General features: G+C 47.0%; 1 protein-coding gene across 1 annotated transcript in view; it reads left to right on the forward strand.

Moving 5' to 3' along the window:
• INO80D (INO80 complex subunit D) overlaps positions 1 to 25,668 on the forward strand; it is a 111,268-nt gene that overhangs the window by 23,376 nt on the left and 62,224 nt on the right. The window contains 2 exon segments of the mRNA XM_030210299.1: positions 4,603 to 4,833; positions 4,835 to 5,352. Of these exon segments, the coding sequence (XP_030066159.1) occupies positions 4,603 to 4,833; positions 4,835 to 5,352 (749 nt within the window).

Consider the following 25,668-nt stretch of genomic DNA (forward strand, 5'->3'; position numbering starts at 1 on the left):
AAGGATAAGTTGCATATCACTAGCAGTAGCTCCGCAAGCTCATTTTTCAGTTCTATCAGTACTCTAGGATGAATACCATCCGGTCCATGAGATTTGCTACTCTTCAGTTTACTGTGCCTTATTCCTGTACCAAAACTCATTAAGTCCATGGTATTTTGATGACTTTATATAAACTGAACCTGGCTCAAAAGCCACTACCTATTTTTCTCAAAACTGAACATCCCACAGTGATGAGAAGCTGAACTCTTCCAGTGACATCACCAGTATAAGAAGTGGTGCAGCCTGGAATTTGCCATATATTTCTGCTTCCAGCAGATGGTGCAGTTTGGTGCTGCTGGAATTCTTTTCGTAGGCCTGACTCCCCAAAGGGAAGTTTATGGCCTGCTCTCTAATGATCGAGTTTCAGGACCAGTGTTATATTCTACACACCTTTCTCTGGTTGAGTGGAGGTACTTTTCTTTGTTTCTCTTGTTTCACCCCGAGAATGAGGTTATAGGGTTTTGTTCAGTGAGGCATGCTGTGGTAGGTTCCCTGGCACTTACGCCTGTGGGGACCAAGGACAATAGAGCCCTCCATCTCTTTCAAGCTGGGTCTCTCAATAAAGAGGGTTCTTTGTTTAGCAGCCCTGTCATCTAAACTTTTCTGACAGGACTGTCTTTCATATAAAAGTTAAAGAAAAAAGAAAAGAAATAAAATAGAAAAAGGCTTGGAGCTTTGGGGGCATAGTGTCAGGTTTGGTGTGACTGCAGTTTTACTGGAGGGTTAAGTACCCATGAGGAGGGGTGGGCACAGGCATGTTTAGCAAAAGGCACTGCAAAGTGTGTGGAGGCTGGCGGGTCAGCACTGCTGCTGGCTCCTACTGCCCTGGTTTAAGTTGGGAGGCCATGGTTTTTGCAGTGTCGCTATGCCCATATTAACCCTGTCCTTAAGTCACTTCATTGGCTCCCTATGTTTCTGGATACAGTTCAAACTCCTCTTATTGACTTACAAGCGCTTCACTCTGCAGCTCCGCAGTGCCTCTCCACTCATATTTCTCTCTACACTCCTCCCCGGGAACTCTCTTCATTAAGTAATCTCTATCTGTACCCTTCTCCTCCACTGCTAACTCCAGATTCCATTCCTTTTACCTTGCTGCACCATATGCCTGGAATAGACTTCCTGAGCCAGTACATCAAGCTCCCCCAGTGGGGGACGACTCTCTTTTTGTGATCTCATGATGACCCAGCAGAATGTAAAGTGTCTTGGGATTTTTTAGTTGCAGGAGGGAGTTGGGGTCAGTAGGTTTAGTTGTTCTGGTGCAAACTTGGTCCAAGCAAGATCCCCTCTCATTTCCCCTGCGGCTCTTAATAGGCTGAGCTATTTTGAGAGTTGCCAGGCATCTGTTTCTGATCATTCTAGCGGCTTCAGATTGGCCACACTGGCCTTGGTATGCAGTCCTAGTGTATCTACTAGATATCAAACCCCCTACGATTCCCAAGAGGACCAGATCTTCTGCATTAGATTTCCTCTTGGCTAATGGCCTGGCCCTTAAGAGGTGATAACCTGAGCTGCAGAGGATACTCGGCTTCAGTTATAGCCACCATGCTGAAAGCTCTTTGGGCGGAGCACAGACACTCAACGAATCAAGAAAGCCCATTGGTTAATCTCTGTTTCCACTCCCCAAACGCAGCCATCATTCCCATACACTCAAAACCAAACAAAATCGCCATCCTGGCCAATGTGTGGGTGTGGAGGGTGTTTTGTGCTAGTGTTCAGCTCATGGTGTGTTGGCCTTACAGGCAGACTGGAAACCATCATAGCCTTTCTTCACGGGGCCTTGAACAAGTGCAAGTGGCAGTCTTGTCTTATTTCAGAGGAAAAGTGAAAGGGGTGTCTGGGAGGGAGGGGGAGCGACCCTTGAACTGATAGGGGGACCCTGGAACTGAGAGGGGGACTATGGAACTGGGAGGGAGGTCATCCCCCCCTCCGAGTCCAGGGTCCCCACCCTCCCAGTTCCAGGGTCACCTTCCCTCCCTCCCTCCCAGTTCCATAGCCCCCCTCTCAGTTCCAGGGTCCCCCTACCAGTTCAAGGGTCGCTCCCCCTCCCTCCCAGTTCCACAGTCCTGTCCCCTACCTTCCTCCCTTCATCCGAGGTGCTTGTTGGGGGGGGGGGGTGCTATTTGCTGTCAACCTAAGGAGACACTGCTTCTGGCGTCCAGCAGCTAAGTCCTGTCGTGACCCACAGGCAGCTGGAGGTACCTCATACTGTTTCAGTGACACACATTGACAGGCAACGGCGGGGCTGACGCAGCCACGGGCACCCTGGATAAACTTTGTATTGTTGACAAATGATGTGAAATACAGAGTTTAAAATTCGTGTTTCTACCAGGTAGAATAATTTTTAAAGCTGTTTTAGTGATATTTAATTTAGATTTCATGAAATTCATATGTACAGATGGGTAGCTTTGAAATACATTAAAAAGGTGTGCAGTAAGAAACCAAAAACAAAAACCTTTTGTCCTTTACCTGTTAAGGCACAGTTTATCCAGTAGAAACAACTTTAGACGTGTTTCAGATGTAAGAAGGAAAAAAAAACGACAATGTGGATCAGCAGCTCCTAGGTGTTCTTGGTTTTGAGTGTATGGGAATGACGGCTGTGTTGGGGAGTGGAAACAGAGATTAACCAATGGGCTTCCTTGCTTACAGTGTAGTTGATTGGGTCACTTCCACTCGTGTGTAGTAATCGTCCTGCTGCATGGCCAGAGTCGGAGAGGAGAGGGGTTGCGGCGGAACGGTGAGCGAGCGGCTGCGGGAGGGTGGGTGAGGGGGACTGTGGGCGGGGGGACGGGGTGCAGCGGCGATTTTGTTTGGTTTTGAGTGTATGGGAATGATGGCTGCGTTTGGGGAGTGGAAACAGAGATTAACCAATGGGCTTTCTTGATTCGTTGAGTGTCTGTGCTCCACCCTAACGTCTTCACGTTTGACTTGAGGGCGGGGCAGACACTCATGGGATCTACACAACTACAAATTTAGAACGTTGAAATGTTGGAGGCTTCATTAGAACGTTGGGGTTGTGAATTATGTCTGGATGGGGCGTGGCTGAGGGCGGGTCTATGAGTGAGAGTGAGTGGTGCTGACAGCCTAGCCTACCAACAGTACAGGGCTTCAGTGTTTCCTTGCCACAGAGTGAGCTTCAGAACGTTGGAGGTGAGAATTATTTATATAGATATATTTTTTTTGGGGGGGTGGGGGGTTTGCCGGGTTCTTGAAGCCTGGATTGACCGCTGTCGGAGACAGGATGCTGGGCTTGATAGATCCTTGATCTTTTCCCAGTATGGCGGTGCTTATGTGCTTAGGGGGGGTTGGAAAGCCAACATTTAGGCAAGATTAAAAAGAAAAATTATTTATACATTTATTTATTAGTATTTATTTACCGCCTTTTTAAAGGAATTCACTTCGTTGTGCAGTAAAATTAAATCGAACACAAGCAACAGACAATTACAGCAGTAAAAATATTCAAATAACAATACAAAGTATGGCATAGTATACTACTTACAATATCCACACAATACATAATAAAACATTTTCATGGGCAGGGTAGGGTATAAGCAAAGATGGAACATATAGATAGGTAAGAGGAGTTAGAAAATAAGGAGGCTAATTTAAAGAAAGCTACACATGAGGTCAGAGAGGTGATTAAATATTATCTCAGCTAGGGTAGGAGTGGATAAACATGTCCTGCTGCAGTATGTGCAACCCATGTCATTCCTTCTGTGTCTGTGTGTGACTAACAAGTTAGTTACATGTCAAATAATATAAAAAAAAGACTAATCAATATTTCAAAACCAATTTTGGTGCCACAGCGTCTGTTTGAATACAGCTTCGGCTTGGCTTATCCTTAACTCTGCTATAATTTAGAGCCATTTTATCAAGGCACCATGTGTAACACCTTCCAGCTTCAAGTACTGTTGTATTTGACCACTGAGGCAGATGGACATTGCCTCCGAAACACGACCCCCGTGTCAGGTCTCTTCTGGTGCCTTAATAAAGAACGCTTTTGACGACACTCCGTTAGTGGAAGTCAGTGGTTCATCCTCTACTCTTTGGTTTCTTTGGACTCTCGTACAGGTTACTTTTCCTGTTCCCCTTTGTACATTTTTTTTTTAATGTAAACCATGAAAATGCTTACCACATCACCTTTATTATATGTATTCACGAATTTTCCATGTCAGCAATGTGTAATAGCACTAACAGCTGTACTCCAACCCAAATCCTGCTTTCTAGATCATCTGGGGGTCCTATGGCATCATCAAAGGCTCTTCCGCTTAGTTGGCTAACTAGAAGGGAGTGCCATCTATGAGTGTTTTTAACACCAAAGTGTAACATTGCTTTTTTTTGTTTGTTTTTACTGTCTGATTTAGTTATCTGGGGCTTTAATTACCATAGCACTGCTTTTGATTAGACCAAAATCATTATACGTACAAGTTTTGGTACATTACAGTCAAATATTTGATTGACATACCTTTTGTTTAAAATAAGTTCAGCATCTACAACTGTAACAGTGTTGGGTGGACTCTTTCTTTCTAATGCCTTAATACTTATTCTGTTTTTCTCTTTTTAAAGGTACTGCAACAGCCACCTACAAGTACTTGGTTTTATACCTAAAAAGGAGCGGAAAAAAAAGAATGATCCAATAGAGGAGGTAAAGGCCAGGCACCAGATGGATGCTATGGCGTTCAGTCTGACGATGCCCACGCTAGCCCTGAAAATGCCCAATGGACTGGCGTGGCTGTCGCTCTCTCACACCAGGAGCAGGCTCCCTTTCCATTATCTGGAAGCGGATTTGGAAGACCCTTTGCTTTCGAGAGGAAGAAGATGACCTAAGGAAAGGGGTGACCGTGAGGAAGAAACTCCAAAGCAAGCTGGCTCAGAACCGACAGCGTCAGAGAGAGACGGAGATTTTAAAAGTTCGCCAAGAGCACTTTAGCCCCCCTCCTGCACCTTTGCAACTGCAGCAGCCATCTCTGCAGCAGCATTCCTACATACCACCTTTAACAACATCTCTGAAGTCTACTGGACTACCGCAGGGCTTAGTCTGCAAGTCACCTCAGCCTCAGAACACCAGCCTACCAGTGCAGGGAACGGTGCCCACCACACGCACTATAGCACAAACCAGGCAGTTGTCTGGCAAGAGACCTTTGCCTGTTCTGCCACCTGCTAGGGTTCCTATCCCGGACCCACCGAGGACTGACCAAGTCCTCATGAAAGCCACAGCCTTTTCCCCACACTCAACCTGCATGAGTCGGCTGCAGAGACTGGTGAAACTGTGCACTCGAAAACAGCAGCTGGACACTGATCTGTTTCCACATTTAGGTAGGTCAAAGAGGAAATGTTACTTGAGTAATGAAGCACAATTAACAGTGAAAAATACATAATTAAAAAAAAAAATGGATCCATTCTGATTATATATTTTAGAAAATGTGGATTTTCTCATAGCTACAGTAATGGTCCATATGTGCAACTGTGTCGGTGCACGTACGTATTTACTGACTGGAATTACAGCAGTTAGGAATGGAGAAGTGGATTGTAATTGCTTTGCTTTGAATCTGAATGCTGCTTTTTGTGAGAGAGAAAGATTCAGTTTGTAGTATAGTGCTGACATCCTGTTGACAATGTGCCAAAGTGTAACTGGGTATTTGGATTTACAAATGTTGTGCCTCTGCTGATTGAAGGAGCCAGGCTAACAAGAGACAGGAATGTATTCCTGGTGGAATTCTGAAATCTGATATGCTGCCTGTGATCTCCATATTTTATGTAACCCTGGCAGTTGAAAAGGCACCGTCCCCTCCCTGGAGTGGAATAGCAGCTTAATGTTAGAGTAGCGATCTAAGAACCAGGGAAGCCAGGATTCAAATCCTAGTGATTCTCCTTGAGATCTTGAGCAGGTTTTTTATCCCTCAAGTGAAAACTTAAGGGTCAGTATTCAGCAGGGCGTTATTCCTGGATATTCAACACCGGGCCCTGTCCGGGCTTCAGGCATTGAATATCCGGGTTGTGCGGACCAGCTAACACTCAGCCGATTGAGGGCCAGATGCACTAAACTTAACGAGCCAGCAACATGTTTTTTTAAACTGGTTCTAGCCAGTTAGCGCGCAAGTCGTTAAACCAGGACATGCACAAAAGGGTTCTCCGAGCCATTTTCCTGTCACGGTAGCAGCTACGAAAACGGAATGCAAATGAGCTAATTACTATTATAATGTGAATGCGATGCGATGCACTACCGTTTCCGACCCCATGCACAGTGGAAAACCTAATGGGAGATCTGCACCTCTCGTTGGGGATTTTGTGAGTGGGACCTATGCAGAGAAGGACGCCCATCACAAAAATTGGAAGAAAAAAAAAAACGTCCAAGTGCTCATCAGGGACGTCCTTTCAAGTGCCTAACACTTGGATGTCCTTCAATAAAAAAAAAAAGGATGTCCCTGACGAACACTTGGATGTTTTTTTTCTGCAGATTTTGTGATGGGCGTCCTTTTCATAGTCGTGTTTTTCTTACGTGCCCAAAAACCGTTGGAGAGAATCGGGGATCAGAACGTGCGAGGACGTCCAAATCAAAACTATTTGGACGTCCCTTTCGATTATGTCCCTCCAGGTCTTTCTCGCCAATCACAGCACGTTTAGCTGTCACCACATAAAGATGTCACATTTATATGGTTATATGGCCAGTTAAGTGCTGACTTTGCCCCCAGAACTCCCCCAAAATAGCCAGTTTCACTTAGGCGCTAACCACTAATTTTCAGTGACAATAACTGGTTAGTGCTGATAAAAATTAGCGGATAGCCCCAAACATGAAATTTAACCGGTCAGCGGTCATTTCTAGCTGGTTAAATCTTTCTCCGAGGACAAGCTGGCTGCTTGTTCTCACATGTGGGTCGACGTCCGCGTCGGCCCAGGAAACGGCAAATGTTTCACCAGCAAAAATAAAAAGTTTTGCCAGAGCGTGAGCGTGCCTCCTCAGTTTGTTTCTTGTCCGCGAATGAGGTGACAGGTTTTTTTCTGTGCTCCTCGTAAGGCCCAGGAAAAGAGTCTGACGACTTGTTTCTTTTTTTTTTCGTCATTTTTTCTTTAAAAATTCCGCGTAGCTAAATTCTTAGTTTAGCCCCCCCCCCCCCTTTAAAGTTTCTTTTGTTTTTCAACGCGGTCGGATTAAGGCCACGCGGTCAGGTTCTCTCCTTTCTTTTTGTGCCCTTTTTTTCTTTAATAGGCACAATCACGTCTTTTGATTTCGTCAAGGCTGTTTTTCCTTCCATGTCACTCGAAGACACCCAGCGGCTTCAAACGTTGTACTCGGTGCAAACGGAACATATCAGGTACCGATACCCACACCTGGTTATCCAGTGCCTTGGGCCCAACCATAGCCCCAGCCGCTTGTGGTTGTGTCTTTGTATGAAGAAACGGGACCCAAGCGTCTCGAGAAGCCCAACAAGAAAGCTTTTTGGGGGCTCGGTCCGGTCTTCGACATCAGTACCGAGGTCGTTGGCGTCGACGTCGGGAGCAGAGGTAATGGCTGCTGAGAGACCAACCTCGCGCTGGGAGCAGTGAGCGTCGAATGGGTCTCCACCTGTCTCGAGGCTCCTGTTATGCAGCCCCCGGGACCGACCTTCGTCGGACCCGGCTCTGAGGAGATGTGAGGATTCCACGTCCTCCTCATCGGTACCGAGGAGCAGGGCTGTGGAGTCAGTACAAAAATCCTTTGACTCTGACTCCTCAGTTTATGGTACCTCCGACTCTGACTCCGACTCCTCAGTTTTTAATATGTATTTTTTTTGCATGTTGACTGAAAGAGTGCAGCATGCAAGGCTGCATGTAATGTTTGGGTTTAAAATCTATGTCATTGTGACTTTTTATTTTATTTATTAAAGAAACTATAAATATCATTAATCCTAAAGTTTAAACAAAAAAACACACATAAAAAAACAAGGTTATGTTTATTGTTTTTTTTATCAAGTATAAAGTCATCATAGCATTAGCAAGTATAAAATCTGGAACAAACACATCCTTTGGAATTCTAAAACAACATCCTTTGGAAATTAGAACAAAATCAAAGTTAACCTACATAAACCAAAAACATTTGGAAAACCTTAAAACAACTTATATATTATTTAAACTTGGCATTATAGCTGTAGAATAGCTGTTAAACATATCCAAAATTAACTAATATATTGTTCTTAGAAACAGAATTGCTTCTGCCAGATCCTCCTTCATAGAAGCCCTTAAATCTGATTTGATTATTTTCAGTGCTGAAAATAGTCTTTCAACACTGACTTGAGTGGGTGGCATTGCTGTTACGGTTCTAGCTGCATCACTGACAATCTCTGGATAAACAATGATGGCTTCTTCTATAGTCAGTTTTGATAAGCGGTCAAACTTTTCCACTTCTTTTAATCCTTTAAAAAACTCTTGCATTAATTTCTTTATATGGACATTTACAGGTTGCTTTTCCATGCTTAACCGACATCGCTTTGCTTTTGAAGCTTCCATTTGTCCAATAGGCTTGAAAATTCTCTTCTTCATTTGAAGAGGATGAACCTGAGTTCCATTACCACCAGTATTTATAGCTTAGCTTCATCCAGTGGTTTATGAGTTTCAGGTAGCAACCCTTTCATGCGAACTGCTATGTCATAGAGTGCCTGTTTTCCGTAGCAATTTTTGTCACTGCTCAAACAAAATTCGGCTCCTTGGATCAACATAAATAGCAGCTAAGAGAATTTGATTATCCAGCAAAGAGCTCCTCTCTTTTCCTCAATGAAGATACAATGCCATCAGCAATTAACCCCCCACTTTTGTTAAGGTTATATATCAAGCCCTTCCATTCCAAGAAGAATTTACCAGGTGTTAAATCTTCATATTGCAGCTTCTTGGTAACAGCAAAAGGGTAAGAAAGTAGCCTTTCTAATTCTGTAACTTGAGCCCACTGGTTTTTTTTAATGAAACATTTACATTGTCCAGTTCTTCAAGAAAGTCTTTAGTTCAAGCAAACGCTTTATCATCAGTAAGTGCTTCCCCAGCGCGTTGCTTGATCCAAAATGGCTCCTTTCCCAGCACGTCTCTTCAGAATAGCATCTGTTTTAGGGATCCTGGCTGCAACAGCTACTTGCCTCAACTTGCTAATTAGTGTAAGCCGCATGACGATCCTTCAATCCATCTCTTATTGCTAGTTGCAGAGTATGAACAGCACAACGCATATGTTGAATGGTAATAAGCTTAGATGCTTCTTCAGCAATATCATCCAAACTTTCACCAGCTTTCTTGAATTGCAGAACTGTCATCTTCTGATATTTGTATGCTGCTTTTCTTCATCAACTTCCTTCATTTATTCAATTGTGCTTAACATATTTGAAGCATTATCAGTTACATACATAGAATGTGTTCCTTTTTAATTTCAAAGTCTTCTAAAACACCTTCCACTAACTTCTGCAGATACTCAGTGGTATGATGTGCCTGAGTGTCCTTTACTCCTAATGTCCGGGTTATTGTTTTTTTGTTTTCATCAGCAAATCTAACATTAATGCAAAATATTGACTCTGTGACGTGTGCATGCATCCATTTAATAAGACAAAACGTCCCTTCAGACTTTTTCTTAGTTCTTCCTTCTTACATTGGCCTTTTCAAGTATAAGTTTCCTTATACTTTCTCGTTCCAGAGAAACTCCCAAGCTTTTTAGCCATTCTCCATTTAAGCCTAAAAAGGCTGGTTGTGAAAAAAAGATAGTGGTATACTATTCTTTACTGCCATTTCAATGATGTGGTTTTTGAATTTTCTGGTGTCATTGTAGTCACTTTGTCAGCTGTAAAAAATCTGATAGTTGTGTCTGGCCTCCAGTAGATTTCTGATCTTTTATGACCCCTGAAGTAGATGGAATGTTTTCATTGCTATCTTTCTCATTCACAGCTTCTAACACTTTAGGATGGAAACGCTGCAAGGTGTCTTTTAAATTTGATGCTCTTGTAGGTGCATTTTTTTCATAACCACTGAAACTGCTAATTTTTGCATCACATGCTTTTTCACCATCATCATCTTCTATAATTCATTGACATACATAATGTTTCCCATCTGTGTTATTGTAAGTGTTCATAAACAGCAGACTTTGTCATGTTTCCTGGACATTCTTTTTGCCATTGTGAATGGTGTGCCACTTCCACTAAAATATAAAGCTCTTCTTGCAGAGAGAGAGGAAGTTGGGTGGAATCTCTCTGCTGCCTTATCTGTGTTTGCTGAATGATCTTCTCTTGGAGCTTAAGTTCACTGTGGGGTCAGAGAGGAGGTGCTCTACAGCAGGTCAGTAAATGCAAAGGGAGACTGAGCAGAGGGAAGCTCTCCAGCAAAATAGTTCAGCTGGACTTCACACTAGTGAAACAACTAGGCACTAAGCTTTATTCACAGCAGAGAAGTACTTTATTCAAATGTATGAGGAGTCGGATTCGGTACATTTTTGCCGACTCCAACTCCGACTCAATGTATCCAAAATTGCTGCCGACTCCGACTCCACGACTCCGACTCCACAGCCCTGCTGAGGAGTCTCGATGATGGGCGTCGAGCGAAGGCGAAGAAGCACCATCATCGTTCTCCTTTGACGCACGGTACCGGGAGCTCTGGGGCGTTGAGAGAGTTGACACCCGAGAAGCGTCGGCGCTGAGAGGATCGCTCCCCCTCAATACAGGAGGTGCCGATGCGTCGGTCTCCTAGCAGCCCAATGCCTGCTCCCGAGCGTCCACAGATTCTGACACCGCCTGTTCCACTGACCCCGCATCCTTCTCCGATGGCGGCTCTCGACGAGCGCATCTGGGCTTTGTTTCCAGAACTTCTGGAGGGACTGCTACGTCAGTCAGCTTCGGTGTTGGTGGTGCTTGCGCCTTCTGTACCATCTGCTGCAGCAGTGTCTGGCCCTTCTCCTGTGGTGAGGTCTCCGCCTGCAGTGCCGCCTGCGGCATCAGCGTCGGCTGCCACCCAAGTCGACTCCCCTTCGACGTCGATGGAGAGAGCTTCGCCGCAGTCGGACCGGGTGTTGGCCTCTCAACATCGCCATAGAAGACATCGTTCCTCGGCGTCGAGGCAGGTTCAGTGTCGAAGTACCTTGACACAGGTTTTATCGGACATTGAGCAGGAGCGCTCGTGGGAGTCAGAGGAAGATCCCAGATACTTTTCTTCTGATGAGTCCTTTGGGATTCCCTCTGATCCTTCCCCACCTCCAGAGAGGAGACTATCTCCACCGGAGAGTCTGTCTTTTAACTCTTTCGTCCAGGAAATGGCTATGGCTATTCCCTTCCTTATTTAGGTTGAGGATGAGCCCAGGGCTGAGATGCTCAAGGTCCTGGATTATTCTTCTCCACCTAAGAGGCTGTAACAGTTCCTCTGCATAAGGTACTGAAGGAAGTCCTTTTGCGAAACTGGTCGGCCCCTCTGGCCCTGTGGTCCCGAAGAAATCTGAATCCTAGTACGGAATCCACTGTGAACCTTGATTGATGAGGTCCAAGTTACTCCACAGTTTCCATGGTGGTGGACTCCGCCCTCAAAGAGCCAGGAGTTCTAGAGACTATGAAGGCAGAGAAGCTAGAACTCTTGATTCTTTGGGAGAAGACGTATCAGGCCACTATGTTCGTCGCCAAGATTGTCATACCAGCTCTTCACGAGCGTGCACTTGCGGGACTCGATATGGCAACTGTCAAGCTTGGTTGATGCACTCCCTACAGAGCTGGGCCGAGCCTTTTCGCCAGGTGGTCAGGCAGCAGAAGGCGTGTCGAAAGTTCCTGGCCAGGGGTACATTTGACCACTTTTGAGGTAGCATCCAGATCCCTGCTCAGGGTATAGTGATGTGCGGACTCTCATGGCTGCGTGTCTCTGACCTGGATCATTCTGTCCAGCAGCGAATGACCCATGTTCCCTTGCCCGGGGGACAACCTTTTTGGTGAAAAAAGTAGAGGATCTTGTTGATCAGATCAAGAAGCATAATGATGCTATGGATTCCTCTCTCCCACCGGGCACCTTCTGCTACTGCCTCCCTCATCTAGGGGGGAAGAAGAATGCTCCCTTTTCCTATCCTAGGAGTAGGTACACTCCTGCTTCTCTGCAGCCTACCAGGCTCAGCCCCAGCGCTTGTTCTCGTCAACAGCATGCGTCTTAAGGCCTATACTGCTCCCAGTCAAAAGCAAGGGACAGGCTTTTGACTGCCTCCAGTTAAACATAGCCTCAATAAAAGTGTCCGTACCGGACGACTTGCCGGTTGGAGGGAGGTTGATATTTTTTCACCAGAGGTGGCCTCTTATAACCTCCGACTGGTGGGTTCTTCAAATAGCCTGGTTAGGATACACCCTCAATCTGGAATCCAAACCTCCAAATTGCCCACCAGGGAACTCATTCATACAGTTTCCAGCACAAACAGGTACTTGCAGAGGAACTCTCTGCCCTTCTAAAGGCTCAAGCGGTCGAACCCGTTCCACCAGGGGAAGAAGGGCTGGGAGTCTATACCAGGTACTTCCTTGTGCAGAAAAGATAGAGGGGATGCGTCCCATCCTAGAACCCTAAGGGGCCTGAACAATTTCTGGCTTGAGAAAAGTTCAGGATGATTTCCCTGGGCACCCTTATGCTTTCTGGACCTTAAAGGATACTTACATAATATCTCGATACTTCCAGCTCACAGGAAGTATCTTCGATTTCGGCTGGGAACTCAGCACTTCAGTACCGTGTATTGCCTTTTGGTCTGGTGTCTGCGTCCAGAGTATTTACAAAGTGTCTGGCGGTAATAGCAGCGTCGCTACACAGACTGGGAGTGAATGTGTTTCCTTATCTCGCCGATTGGTTGATTAGAGCACCTCGGAGGCAGGCGCTCTACAGTCCATGCGAATGACTGTTCAGGTGCTAGATTACTGGGTTTCGTGATCAATTACTCCAAGTCCCATCTCATCCCAGTACAGAAGTTGGAATTCATTGGGGCTCTGTTGAACACAAAGACAGCTCGAGCTTATCTTCCTGACACAAGGACAGACAACCTCCTATCCCTGGTGTCCATGGTTCGAATGTCTCAACAGATCACGGCTCGGCAGATGTCAGGCCCTCTGTATGCTTATCCTCCCATACCTCTAGTAGGGAAGACTTTGCTGAAACTCAAGCAAGACCGCGGAACCATGATTCTGATTGCGCCCTCTTGGCCCTGTCAGATTTAGTTCCCTTTTCTTCTGGAGTTGTCCTCCGAAGAACTGTGGAGATTGGACTGTTTTCTGACTCTCATCACTCAGAACGAGAGGTCGCTTCTACATCCCAACCTCCAGTCTCTGGCTCTCATGGCCTGGATGTTGAGAGCTTAGAAATTGCCTCCTTAGGTCTTTCAGAGGGTGTTTCCCGAGTCTTGCTTGCTTCCAGGAAAGATTCCACAAAAAAATGTTACTCTTTCAAATGGAGGAGGCTTGCCGTCTGGTGTGACAGCAAGACCCTAGATCTTTTTTCTTGTCCTACACGGACCCTGCTTGAATACCTTCTACACTTGTCAGAGTCTGGTCTCAAGACGTAAGAGTTCATCTTAGTGCGATTAGTGCTTATCATCGTCGTGTAGTGAATAAGGCTATCTCTGGACAGCCTTTAGTAGTTCGCTTCATGAGAGGTTTGCTGTTGTCAAAGCCACCAGTGTCATGGAATCTCAACGTCGTTCTCACCCAGCTGATGAAAGCTCCTTTTGAGCCACTGAATTCCTTCCATCTGAAGTACTTGACCTGGAAGGTCATTTTCTTGGTGGCTGTTACTTCAGCTTGTAGGGTCAGTGAGCTTCAGGCCTTAGTAGTGCATGCACCTTATATTAAGTTTCATCACAACAGAGTAGTCCTCCGCACTCATCCTAAGTTCCATCTGAACCAGTCAATTGTTTTGCCAACATTTTTTCCCCGTCCTCATACCTGCCCTGGCGAAAGCAGTTTGCATACCTTGGACTGCAAGAGAGCATTGACCTTTTACGTGGAGTGGACAACCCTTCAGACAGTCCGCCCAGTTGTTTGTTTCTTTCGACCCCAACAGGAGGGGAGTCGCCATCGGAAAACACACAATCTCTAATTGGCTAGCAGATTGCATTTTCTTCACTTATGCCCAGGCTGGCTTGACTCTAGAGGGCCATGTCACGGCTCATAATGTAAGAACCATGGCTATGTCAGTGGCTCACTTAAAGTCAGCCTCCATTGAAGAGATTTGCAAGGCTGCAACGTGGTCATCAGTCCACATCTCACTACTGCCTTCAGCAGGATACCCAACGCGACAGTCGGTTTGGGCAGTCGGTGCTGCAGAATCTGTTCGGGGTTTAGAATCCAACTCCACCCCCTAGACCCATTTTTGTTCTGTTCCAGGCTGCACTCTCAGTTAGTTGTTATGGTTTCAGGTCAATCTCTGTTATGTCCTCACCGTTGCGAGGCCCAATTGACCAATGTTTATTGTTTTGAGTGAGCCCAGTTTTAAGACCACGGGAGCCAGGCTAACTCCCACAGTCTGTGCTGAGCCTGGATATTCAATGCCAGGCCGTTTCCGGTGACTGGCATTGAATATCTGGTTTATTTTTGCCGGTTCAAACTTAACCGTCCAAGCCGATATTCAGCACCGGCCAGTTAAGTTTAAACTGGCAAAATGTAAGCTTGGTATTCACATGACTAAATATGGTCGCCAAACGTGCTGAAAATCAGCAGATAGCCGGTTATATCTGACGATATAAAAGGCTATCGCTAGTCACTAACCGCAAATTCCTTAGCGTCCCTCCGGCCCGGCCCAGAATGTGACTGATGGGTTGTGCAAGCCTTCAGCAGGTGGAGACTGAGAGCTGTGACTCTAAAGAGGAGAGCCAATAAGAGCCCTTGCCAGCTAGAGGAAAGATCCAGTATTCTCAGTCTCCAGCAGGTGGAAGATGGTGAGCCCTTTAGTCTCATTCCTTTCTATCTCTCTTCTATGGTTTTCCTTTGTTTGGTTTGTTTTTAAGGCTTGGCAGAGAGTTTTTTTTTATTCTCAGTGTAGAATATTAAGTCAGGCTGTGCATCCAAGGTTTTGCCTGTTGATAGAGGCAGAGGCCCATGGGGGTCTCATACAGCCTTGGGGGTGTCACACTCGGGTGGCCTGGTCCCTCCCCCTATGTCCTCCCTAACATCGGAGTGATGCATTTGTGTCCTTGATTGTGCCTCAGTCTCTTCGGGGGAAGAGCTGTACAGGCAGGGAGAGGCAGCCGCTTTCAAAAAAAATGACAGCTATTAGCTGTTCAGGGAGTGCAAGCGAGCAAGGCAGCTCCTTTTCCTTCCTTTGCGGCTTGCCTTTCCTTCTCCCCTTGCCGCTTTTGGCTGTGGCACAGGTTAAAAAAAAAACCAGCACGCCGGTTTCAGCGCCATGATAGACAAGTTCTGCAGCTGTGCTGGGTGTCAGCGGCACAGCTTTGAAGGCAGTGGCAGTGGCAAGTTATCTGCAGTGCTGGACAGTCCTCGGAGATAGGGACATGACTTTTTAGTTGGCGGCGCCTGTATCGGGGTGGTCCGATTCGGGCGGTTCTTGTTTGCTGCGGTCTGCTTTGGTTTTGGCGGGAATGCTGCCATTTTTTGTCTTCCTTGGCGTCTCGGCCCGCAGTTTTCTTGGTGCCTTTGCTTTTGGGTGACTGCTTCTGTTTTGCCAGCTGTATCTGCATGGGCAATGTGGATACTGAGCACTGCGGCTCATGTTTTGGTTCTTGGTGCTTTTGCCAGGATGTCTCGGTTTTTCTGTACCGTCTGTTCTGTGGATGGTTTGGTCAGGCATCTTGGGATTCCCCTCAGCTACTCTTCTAGCTTATTTTGCCCTTCAGAACAGCTTGGCTCACAGGTCTAGGCAGGTTGCTTTTCCCATGGAGGTTGGCATGTTTTGCAGTGTATAGCGATCCTTCCCATTTTTTGCATGGGCAGCTTATGTGCTTACATAAGTACATAAGTAATGCCACACTGGGAAAACACCAAGGGTCCATCGAGCCCAGCATCCTGTCCACGACAGCGGCCAATCCAGGCCAAGGGCACCTGGCAAGCTTCCCAAACGTACAAACATTCTATACATGTTGTTCCCGGAATTGTGGCTTTTTCTCAAGTCCATTTAGTAGCGGTTTATGGACTTGTCCTTTAGGAAACCGTCTAACCCCCTTTTAAACTCTGCAAAGCTAACCGCCTTCACCACGTTCTCCGTCAACGAATTCCAAAGTTTAATTACGCATTGGGTGAAGAAAGGTTTTCTCCGATTTGTTTTAAATTTACTACACTGTAGTTTCATCGCATGCCCCCTAGTCCTAGTATTTTTGGAAAGCGTGAACAGACGCTTCACATCCACCTGTTCCACTCCACTCATTATTTTATATACCTCTATCATGTCTCCCCTCAGCCGTCTCTTCTCCAAGCTGAAACGCCCTAGCCTCCTTAATCTCTCTTCATAGGGAAGTCGTCCCATCCCCGCTATCATTTTATTTGCCCTTCGCTGCACCTTTTCCAGTTCGACTATATCTTTCTTGAGATGCCTCGACCAGAATTGAACACAATACTCAAGGTGCGGTCGCACTATGGAGCGATATAACGGCATTATAACATCCTCACCCCTGTTTTCCATACCTTTCCTAATAATACCCAACATTCTATTCGCTTTCCGAGCCGCAGCAGCACACTGAGCAGAAGGTTTCAGTGTATTATCGACGACGACACCCAGGTCCCTTTCTTGGTCCGTAACTCCTAATGTGGAACCTTGCATGACGTAGCTATAATTCGGGTTCTTTTTTCCCACATGCAGCACCTTGCACTTGCTCACATTAAACGTCATCTGCCATTTAGCCGCCCAGTCTCCCAGTCTCTTAAGATCCTTATATTTCCTGTCAGTGTAATTTGATGTCATGAAGTTGAACACGGGGCAGATTTCCTGGAGGTTTCCATGTGAAAGTTTCTGGTTTTCTGGGTGTTATAGCTGTGAGTACCGCTCAGATATCAGAGGAGTACTCCCCCAATACAGGTATTTACTTTGCAGGGAGGTGTCAGTAAGAGTATTTGTGATTCTTTTCAGTGAACAGCGTATTTGCTCTTTAGTTTGTCTGTATGCTGTCTTACAGTAGGTAATTATTTTGCTCTAGTTTTTACCTTTGTGTACCTATGTGGTTCTTTTTTTTTTTTTTGTTACATTTGTACCCCGCGCTTTCCCACTCATGGCAAGCTCAATGCGGCTTACATATACAGGTACTTATTTGTACCTGGGGCAATGAAGGGTTAAGTGACTTGCCCAGAGTCACAAGGAGCTGCCTGTGCCTGAAGTGGGAATCAAACTCAGTTCCCCAGGACCAGAGTCCACCACCCTAACCACTAGGCCACTCCTCCACTGCTTCTAGTGTGGTTAGGTATGTTTGGTACAGAGTTTAGCTTGTTAGGCTTTTCTGGCTTTTCTTGTGTCAGGCATGAGCTCATCACTGGACTGCTTGGCTGGCGGAGCTGGGAGTAGCCTTCACGCTCTCACATGCAGGCTGTTGATTCCTGGCTTTTGTGAGCACATCCCACTTTGCTCCGTTCACAGAGGGCTGAAGCTGCTCTTGCTAACTCATGTCTGCCTTGATTTAAAAAAAAAAAAAAGTTTGTGTGAGGCACGGTGTATGGATTTTTGGAAGGATTGTTGGATGGGGTCTTAATAATTTCCAAAGGGATGTGTTTTTTCTCCTCTTTCATGATAATTATTAGTAAATAAATTTTTGCTTTTCTTGCAGCTTGTGCCTAGCTTCAGTCTACAGAGCTGAGAAGTAGTTTGCCTAGATCTGTCAGGGGTTATATCGTGATAATTGCAAAGGCTGTGCAGTAGTGTTGGGAGTGTGCCAGCATCTCCTCTACTACTGTGACACTGAAAAGAAAAAATAAAAAGTCACTTGCCTTGTCATCAAGCAGATGAAGCCATTACGTATGGGTCGTGTCCATCAACCAGCAGGGGGAGATAGAGAGCACTCAACTTTTCATAGTGCCTCATGGCCAGCCAGCTCCACTGCCTCTTCAGTATTCTCTATCTCCCCAAGCAGGGTTGCTGCAGCTTCTTCGAGCTCCATCAAAAATCTGCGTGGTGGTGGCTCCTGGCTTGCCAGTTGTTAGCCAGGGTAATAGAGGCTATAGCAGCTTCACTTTGAAGGCACATAGGTTAGCCCTTTCCCTGCCTTACCCATGCCCCCGTGGATGTGGACATATTAGCTTGCTTTTCCCTGTCCTTTCCCACTCAGTGGATGCAGGCACATTGGTTCGCCTTTCCCTGCTTTCCCACTCATCTGAGCCTCCGGAGTTCTTATTACCTCTGCTTTCCTCAAAGCGTTAAAAAAAAAAAAAATGGAACAGAGGTTTTCCTTTGATTCTTCTATGGGACCTGAGCTGTGATACTCGGTATGGTGAGGTAAGAGTGTTTTCTAACTCCTTCGGGGTGGGCCCGCGATTGGCACGTTTTTGGTGCGAAACCGCCATTTTGAATTTTCCCGCCGTTTTCGGCAATGGATGCAGAGAATGTAAAGCGCTGTTCCCGGTGTGGCAAGTGCAAATCAGCAGCGGGGCTCTGTAAATCATGCTGTACAGGTGTAAGTGCCGGCCCGAGCATGGCGAGCGATGATTCTTCCCTCTCAGAGCTGGCAGCGGACGCCATTTTGAATTCTCCGCATGGCGCGGCCTCCGTAGAGACGGAGAGCCCTGAGCCCGGGGGGGGGGGGGGGCGGACCTCGAATTGAGGCTATTCAGGGAGTGGCTATCCCCGGACGGGATCTGGGTGCCCAGGGCGAGTTTTTCTCCCCTGATTTTGTGTTGTTATTGCATAAAGCATACATGCTGAAAAGAGCGTCGTCTGAGGCCCCTTCTGTTGTCTCCCCCCCCCCCCCCCCCCCCCCCCCGGTGGATTCTGGCCTGGGACTGCCCGCTGAGGCTATTTTCCCTGATAATTGGCATAAAGAAAAGCATAGAAGGGCTAATTCCCCTTCAGATTGTGGTGCACCTCCTTTTTCCCCCCTGTGGTCGGGCTGTGAGGATTCGGAGAGTTCTGGCAGGCCTTCGTGGTCTGAGGAGCCAGACTCAGGTGCAGAATTACCACAGGATCTGGATGATCCCTCCGCGGTGAGGATTTTCCACCGTGATGAACTGCCAGTGCTTATTTCAGATGCCCTACAGGTCCTTTCTATTGAAGAGCCTGACAGTGGCACGGCCTCCTCTGTGAATCCTAGGATGGCTAGTATCAAAAAGCCTGCTCGAGCCTTTCCTTTGCATGACTCCATCCAAGAGCTTATTTCCGCTCAGTGGGCTGACCCCGAGGGACCTTTGAAAGTTTCCAGGGCTATGGGGCAATTATACCCTCTGCGTGAGGAGCATTTGGCTCGCTTTGCAATGCCTAAAGTAGATGCCCTAGTCACTGCGGTGACAAAGAGAACTACCCTCCCTGTGGAAGGAGGAGTTGCCCTGAAGGATATACAAGACAGTAGGCTGGAAGCAGCACTTAAACGGTCCTTTGAAATTGTAGGTCTTGCTGTTCGGGCGTCTGCATGCAGTTGTTATGCTGCTAGAGCCTATACTATATGAAAGCTACAGCCTGAAATTATTAGTGTTGTATTGGTAAAACAGAGAAAAAGCCCTCAGAACCGCTGGCAAAAATGCCTACGGTTTAGTGCATGGTTATATATAATTCAATTTATAACTCACACAGCGTTTCTATCATTGGGCAAAAAAACTCTGTCGCCACAGGGCTATATATTTACAAGCCTCAACCAAAATTATACTAACTGACAGCAATAGTTTGACTAACAGCAATAGTTTTTTAAGTATCAGGCCAAACTCATGACCCGAATCAAATCAGCAAAAAAAGACTTAGCTTTGAACTGCATTTTGTTCTGACCATTATTTAATATGCTGCTAGAGCCTGCCTGGCGTGGTTGCAACAGGCAGTGAAACAGCCCGGAGATGGAGCGGAGCCCTTCTCGGATGTGGCTCCGCGGCTGGAGTTGGCCTTATCCTTTTTGGCTGATGCCCTTTATGATATTGTCAGAGCTTCGGCTAAACAAATGGCAGTAGCAGTGGCGGCTCGCCGTCTTATTTGGCTATGACATTGGGCAGCGGACATGGCCTGTAAGCAAAGGTTGGTGAAGTTGCCCTTTCAAGGCCTTCTCCTATTTGGTGAGGAGTTGGAAAAAAAATTGTTAAAGGCCTGGGAGATCCTAAACCCCAGCGCTTGCCCGAAGATAGGCCGAGGCCTTCCTCCAAGGGGCCAGGCGGTCCACTCCTCTTATAGACCTCGCTTCCGTGAAGCTAGAAGGTACCGCTCGGGGCGTTCTGCTGGGTTCACTTCTCGTGCCCGTTTTTCAGCAGAGGAACTCCTTTCGCTCGGACACTGCTCTAGGCCTGGAGTTCAGGGGCGACCCTCTCAATGATGGTGCGCCAGCCCCTCCTCGCTTCCTGTCATCGGAGGACGTCTTTCCCTCTTTGCCGAGGAGTGGGCCAATATTTCCTCAGATCAGTGGGTTCTGGACCTTAGAGATGGCTACAGAATAGAATTCAATGCCCCAGTAAGAGATGTGTTTGTGGAGTCCCGATGCGGTTCTGCTGCCAAAGGGGCGGCAGTAGAGGAGACTTTGCAAGGGTCTGATTCAGTTAGTGGCCGTGTCCCGCGTACCTCCGCTGAACACGGCTACGGCCGATACTCCATCTACTTTGTGGTGCCGCGAAAAGGTGGTCTTTTCGCCCTATTCTGGACTTAAAAGAATTAAACAAGTCCCTGAGAGTGCGGCATTTCCATATGGAAACCTGCGCTCCGTCATTGCTGCGGTACAGCCAGGAGAGTTTCTCACGTCTCTAGACCTGAAAGAAGCTTACTTGCACATTACCAATTTGGCCCGCACCAGAAGTTTCTGAGGTTGCGGTGTTGGGAAAACATTTCGCAGTTCCAGGCCTTGCCTTTTGGCTCGCCACAGCTCCCCGAACCTTTTCGAAGGTAATGGTGGTAGTAGCTGCTTTGCTTAGGCGAGAAGGTATCAGGGTTTCACCCGTACCTAGACGACTGGCTCATCAGAGCAGACTCTGTCAACAGAGAGCTATCAAGCTACAGCCAGAGTGGTCTCAGTACTTCAATCTCTAGGCTGGGTCGTCAATATGGCCAAAAGTCACCTGACCCCCTCGCAATCTCTAGAATATTTGGGGGCCAGGTTCAACACAGACTCGGGCTATGTATACCTACCCGAGCTAAGGCGGTGCATGCTTCAGAATCAGGTCCGTCTGCTCCTGAGGATGCCCCGCCCGCGAGCTTGGGACATTGTCCAGCTGCTGGGATCGATGACAGCCACATTGGAAGTGGTGCCCTGGGCGAGAGCGCACCTGAGACCTCTACAGTATTCCCTACTTCAAAGATGGTCTCCAGTTTCTCAGGATGATCAATGCAGACTTTCTTGGCTCCCTGCGGCCCGACTCAGCATGGTGGCTCTCAGACAGCATGCTGCGGCGAGGAGTGCCGCTGGCGCTCCCTGATTGGTGTCTAGTAGTGACAGATGCCAGCCTGAAGGGCTGGGGCGCACATTGCAAGGGGAAGCATGCCCAGGGTCTATGGACACCCAAGGAGTCGGAGTGGTCCATCAAACGCCTGGAGTTGAAAGCGGTGTTTCAGGCGCTTCTGGCCTTTCAAGTGACCCTGGAAGGATTGGCTGTCAGAGTGATGTCGGACAACACGACAGCAGTGGCCTACATAAATCGACAAGGTGGCACTCAGTGCAGAGCACTGGCCGCGCAGGCTGAACAGATTTGCCACTGGGCCGAGCTGCATCTTCAGTTTCTGTCGGCAGCTCACATTGCAGGTCAGAGCAACTTGCAAGCCGATTATCTAAGCAGGCATCAGATCGATCCAGCAGAATGGGAACTAGCAGACGAAGTATTCCTGCAGATATGTGATGGATCTAATGGCGACAAGTTCAAATGCCAAAGTCCCGTGCTTCTTCAGCAGACAGAGAGATCCTCGCTCGGCAGGGTTGGATGGCCTTGACTCAGCCCTGGCCTCCGGGCCTACTATATGTGTTCCCTCGTGGCCCTTGATAGGGCACGTGCTCCTGCGGATTCAGCTGCACCGTGGAGACGTGGTCCTCATCGTCCTGGATTGGCCCAGGAGGTCCTTGGTATGTGGACCTCCGACAGATGCTAGTGGAGGCTCCCCTTCCTTTACCTCTGGTACCGAACCTGTTGTCACAGGGCCCGGTAGCCATGGAGGACGCCTGCCACTTGGTCTTATGGCATGGCGATTGAGAGGGCGCAGTTGAGGGACAAAGGCTATTCAAACACAGTCATTTCCACTCTCCTGCAGGCCCGCAAGCGTTTCCACTTCCGTGGCTTATGCCAGGATTTGGCGCCAGTTTGAGTCTTGGTGTGCTTCAAAAGCGATCACACCCATGCGGGCTCCTGTCTCGCCGATTCTGGACTTTTTTGCAGGATGGTGTACAAATAGGCTTGGCCTATAATTCCCTGCGGGTGCAAGTGGCAGCGTTGGCCTCCCTTCGTGGTAAGGTTGAAGGCGTGTCTTTAGCTGGCTCATCCAGATGTGGCACGGTTTCTTAGTGGGGTGCTTCGGCTCGGCCTTCCGTGCGAGCACCCTGTCCTGCTTGGAACCTGGGGCTAGTTTTGAAGGCCCTGCAGGCTTCTCCTTTTGAGCCGCTTCTGCGAGCATCGGAGAAAGATTTGATACTAAAGGCCGTTTTTCTGTGACCATTACTTCGGCGGGTGTCAGAGCTCCAGGGCGCTGTCCTGTAGAGACCCATTTCTGCAATTCTCAGAGTCCGGGGTCACGGTTCGGACCGTGCCTCCTGCATGCCTATGGTGGTTTCAGCGTTTCACCTAAACCAGCCTATTTTCTTGCCCTCCTTTGATAAGGAGAGTTTCCAGAATCTTTTGGGCAGTTGCACCTGTTGGATGTGCGCAGGACTCTGCTTGCAGTATCTGCGAGTTACTATCTCTTTCAGGATCTATGATCATCTGTTTGTTTTGCTATCAGGTCCTCGCAGAGGGTTTCCAGCGTCTAAAGCCACTATTGCCCGCTGGCTCAAAGAAACTATCTTTCAGCTTATCTGCTTGCCGGCTGGTCTCCGCCTGTAGCCTTTAAGGCGCATTCTACCAGAGTGATTTCTTCCTCTTGGGCTGAAACTGGAGCACTCTCTCGTAAAGAGATATGCAGTGCAGCAACATGGGCTTCTAAGCTCTCTTTTGCCCAACATTACAGGCTGGATGTGGCTGCTAGGAGGGATGCGCGTTTTGGAGCACAAGTGCTAGCGCGTGGTGTGACCTGTTCCCACCCTATATAGGGATTGCTTTGTTACATCCCATACGTAATGGCTTCATCTGCTTGATGACAAGGAAGGAAAAATTAGGTTCTTACCTTGGTAATTTTCTTTCCTTTAATCATAGCAGATGAAGCCATGAGCCCTCCCTGTATGATTGTCTGTATGCTGTGAATCTGTTTCAGGTTCTGTTCTTGTTTCCTGAAGTTCCTTCCTTGGGAGAAAGTTGGAAAACAGTCTTCAGGATTCATGTTCACTTATAGGAGGATGAGTCCATTCCCTCCAGTTTATGTTTTGGAGGATGAGTTATTCCCTCCAGGAGGTTGCGTGTATCCCCTCCAGTTATACAATAAGGAAGACGAGTTTATTCCCTCCAGGAGGATGTGTTCATTCCCTCCTTTTGAGTTCATGCCCTTGTTAAGGGGCCATCGTTCGCTGTGAGGAAAGTTCATGTTATTCCCATTGCGGTTTGTCATACTGCTTTGGAAGCTTCAAATACTGAGGAGGCAGTGGAGCTGGCTGGCCATGAGGCACTGTGAAAAGTTGAGTGCTCTCTATCTCCCCCTGCTGGTTGATGGACACAACCCATACGTAATGGCTTCATCTGCTATGACTAAAGGAAAGAAATTACCAAGGTAAGAACCTAATTTTCCCTTCTGCAGTCCATGAAACACTCCCTATAATTCCAGAAGCTCAGTTCAAAATTGTATACATAAATACAAATCTACAATAAAGTCTCAATCTAAAGAGACGACATAGCCCAGTTTCCCACTGTTAGGAGGTATCGGTTAAAGACAAACCACTGTGTCTCACCGTATCTTTGCTCTTATAAAAAGCTTTACAAGGCAGCCAGGTCCTCAGATGATCAGTTTGTGTTGTTTAAAGTAACTCACAGTTGTGCAGGAAAGAGATTTGTTATTTGGCATTCATTTTCTTGAGATGAGGCCACATTGCAGGAGCTGTTCCTAGTGTGTGTGTGTGTGTGGGGGGGGGGGGGGGTTGCCGGTTTGTTGAAGCCTGGATTGGCCACTATCGGAGACAGGATGCTGGGCTTGATGGACCCTTGGTCTTTTCCCAGTATGGCGGTGCTTATGTACTTATGTAAATAGGAACAACAAAGATAGTTTGAAATGTCTATATGCGAATGTCAGGAGCCTAAGAAATAAGATGGGAGACTTAGAATATATTGCACTAAATGAAAAATTAGATATAATTAGCATCTCTGAGACCTGGTGGAAGGAGGATAACCAGTGGGACAATGTCATACCAGGGTACAAATATATCATAGTGATAGGGTGGATCAAATTGGTGGAGGGGTAGCATTGTATGTTAACGAGAGCCTTGAATCAAATAGGTTGAAAATTCTGCACGAAACAAGGCACTTCTTGGAATCACTGTAGATTGAAATTCCATGTGTAAAAGGGAAAAGGATAGTGATAGGAGTGTACTACCGTCCGCCTGGCCAGGATGAACAGACGGATGCAGAAATGTTAAAGGAAATTAAGGACGCAAACAAACTGGGCAACACAAAAATAATGGGTGATTTCAATTACTCTGATATTGACTGGGTAAATGTAACTTCGGGGCATGCTATGGAGTTAAAATTCCTTGATGAAATCAAGGACAACTTTATGGAGGCAGCTGGTACAGGAGCCGACGAGAGAAGGAAAAATTCTAGACCTAGTCCTTAGTGGAGCGCATGATCTGATGCGGGAGGTAATGGTGCTGGGGCCGCTTGATAACCAGTGATCATAATATGATCGGAGTTGATATTAGCTTTGAAGTAATATACATAGGAAATCAAATACGTTAGCGTTTAACTTTTAAAAGGAGACTATGATAAAATGAGAAGAATGGTGAAAAAAAAAATTAAGGAGCGGCTCCGAGGGTCAAAACTTTACATCAGGCATGGATGCTGTTCAAAAACACCATCCTGGTAAGGAAGGCTAAGAGGGACTTCGAAAAAAGATTGCGTTGGAGGCAAAAACACATAGTAAAATTTTTTTTAGGTATATTAAAAGCAGGAAGCCGGCAAAAGAATCGGTTGGACCGCTGGATGACCGAGGAGTAAAAGGGGCGATCAGGGAAGACAAAGCCGTAGCGGAGAGATTAAATAAATTCTTTGCTTCGGTCTTCACCGAGAAAGATTTGGGTGGGATACCGATGCCAGAAATGGTATTCGAAGCTGACGAGTCAGAGGAACTTAATGAATTCCCTGTAAACCTGGAGGATGTAATGAGGCAGTTCTACAAACTGAAGAGTAGCAAATCTCCTGGACCAGATAGTATTCATCCCAGAGTACTGATAGAACTGAAAAATTAACTTGCGGAGCTATTGTTAGTAATATGTAATTTATCATTAAAATCGAGCGT

The sequence above is a fragment of the Microcaecilia unicolor genome, chromosome 7 (assembly GCF_901765095.1).
Source record: "Microcaecilia unicolor chromosome 7, aMicUni1.1, whole genome shotgun sequence".
Lineage (NCBI taxonomy): Eukaryota > Metazoa > Chordata > Amphibia > Gymnophiona > Siphonopidae > Microcaecilia > Microcaecilia unicolor.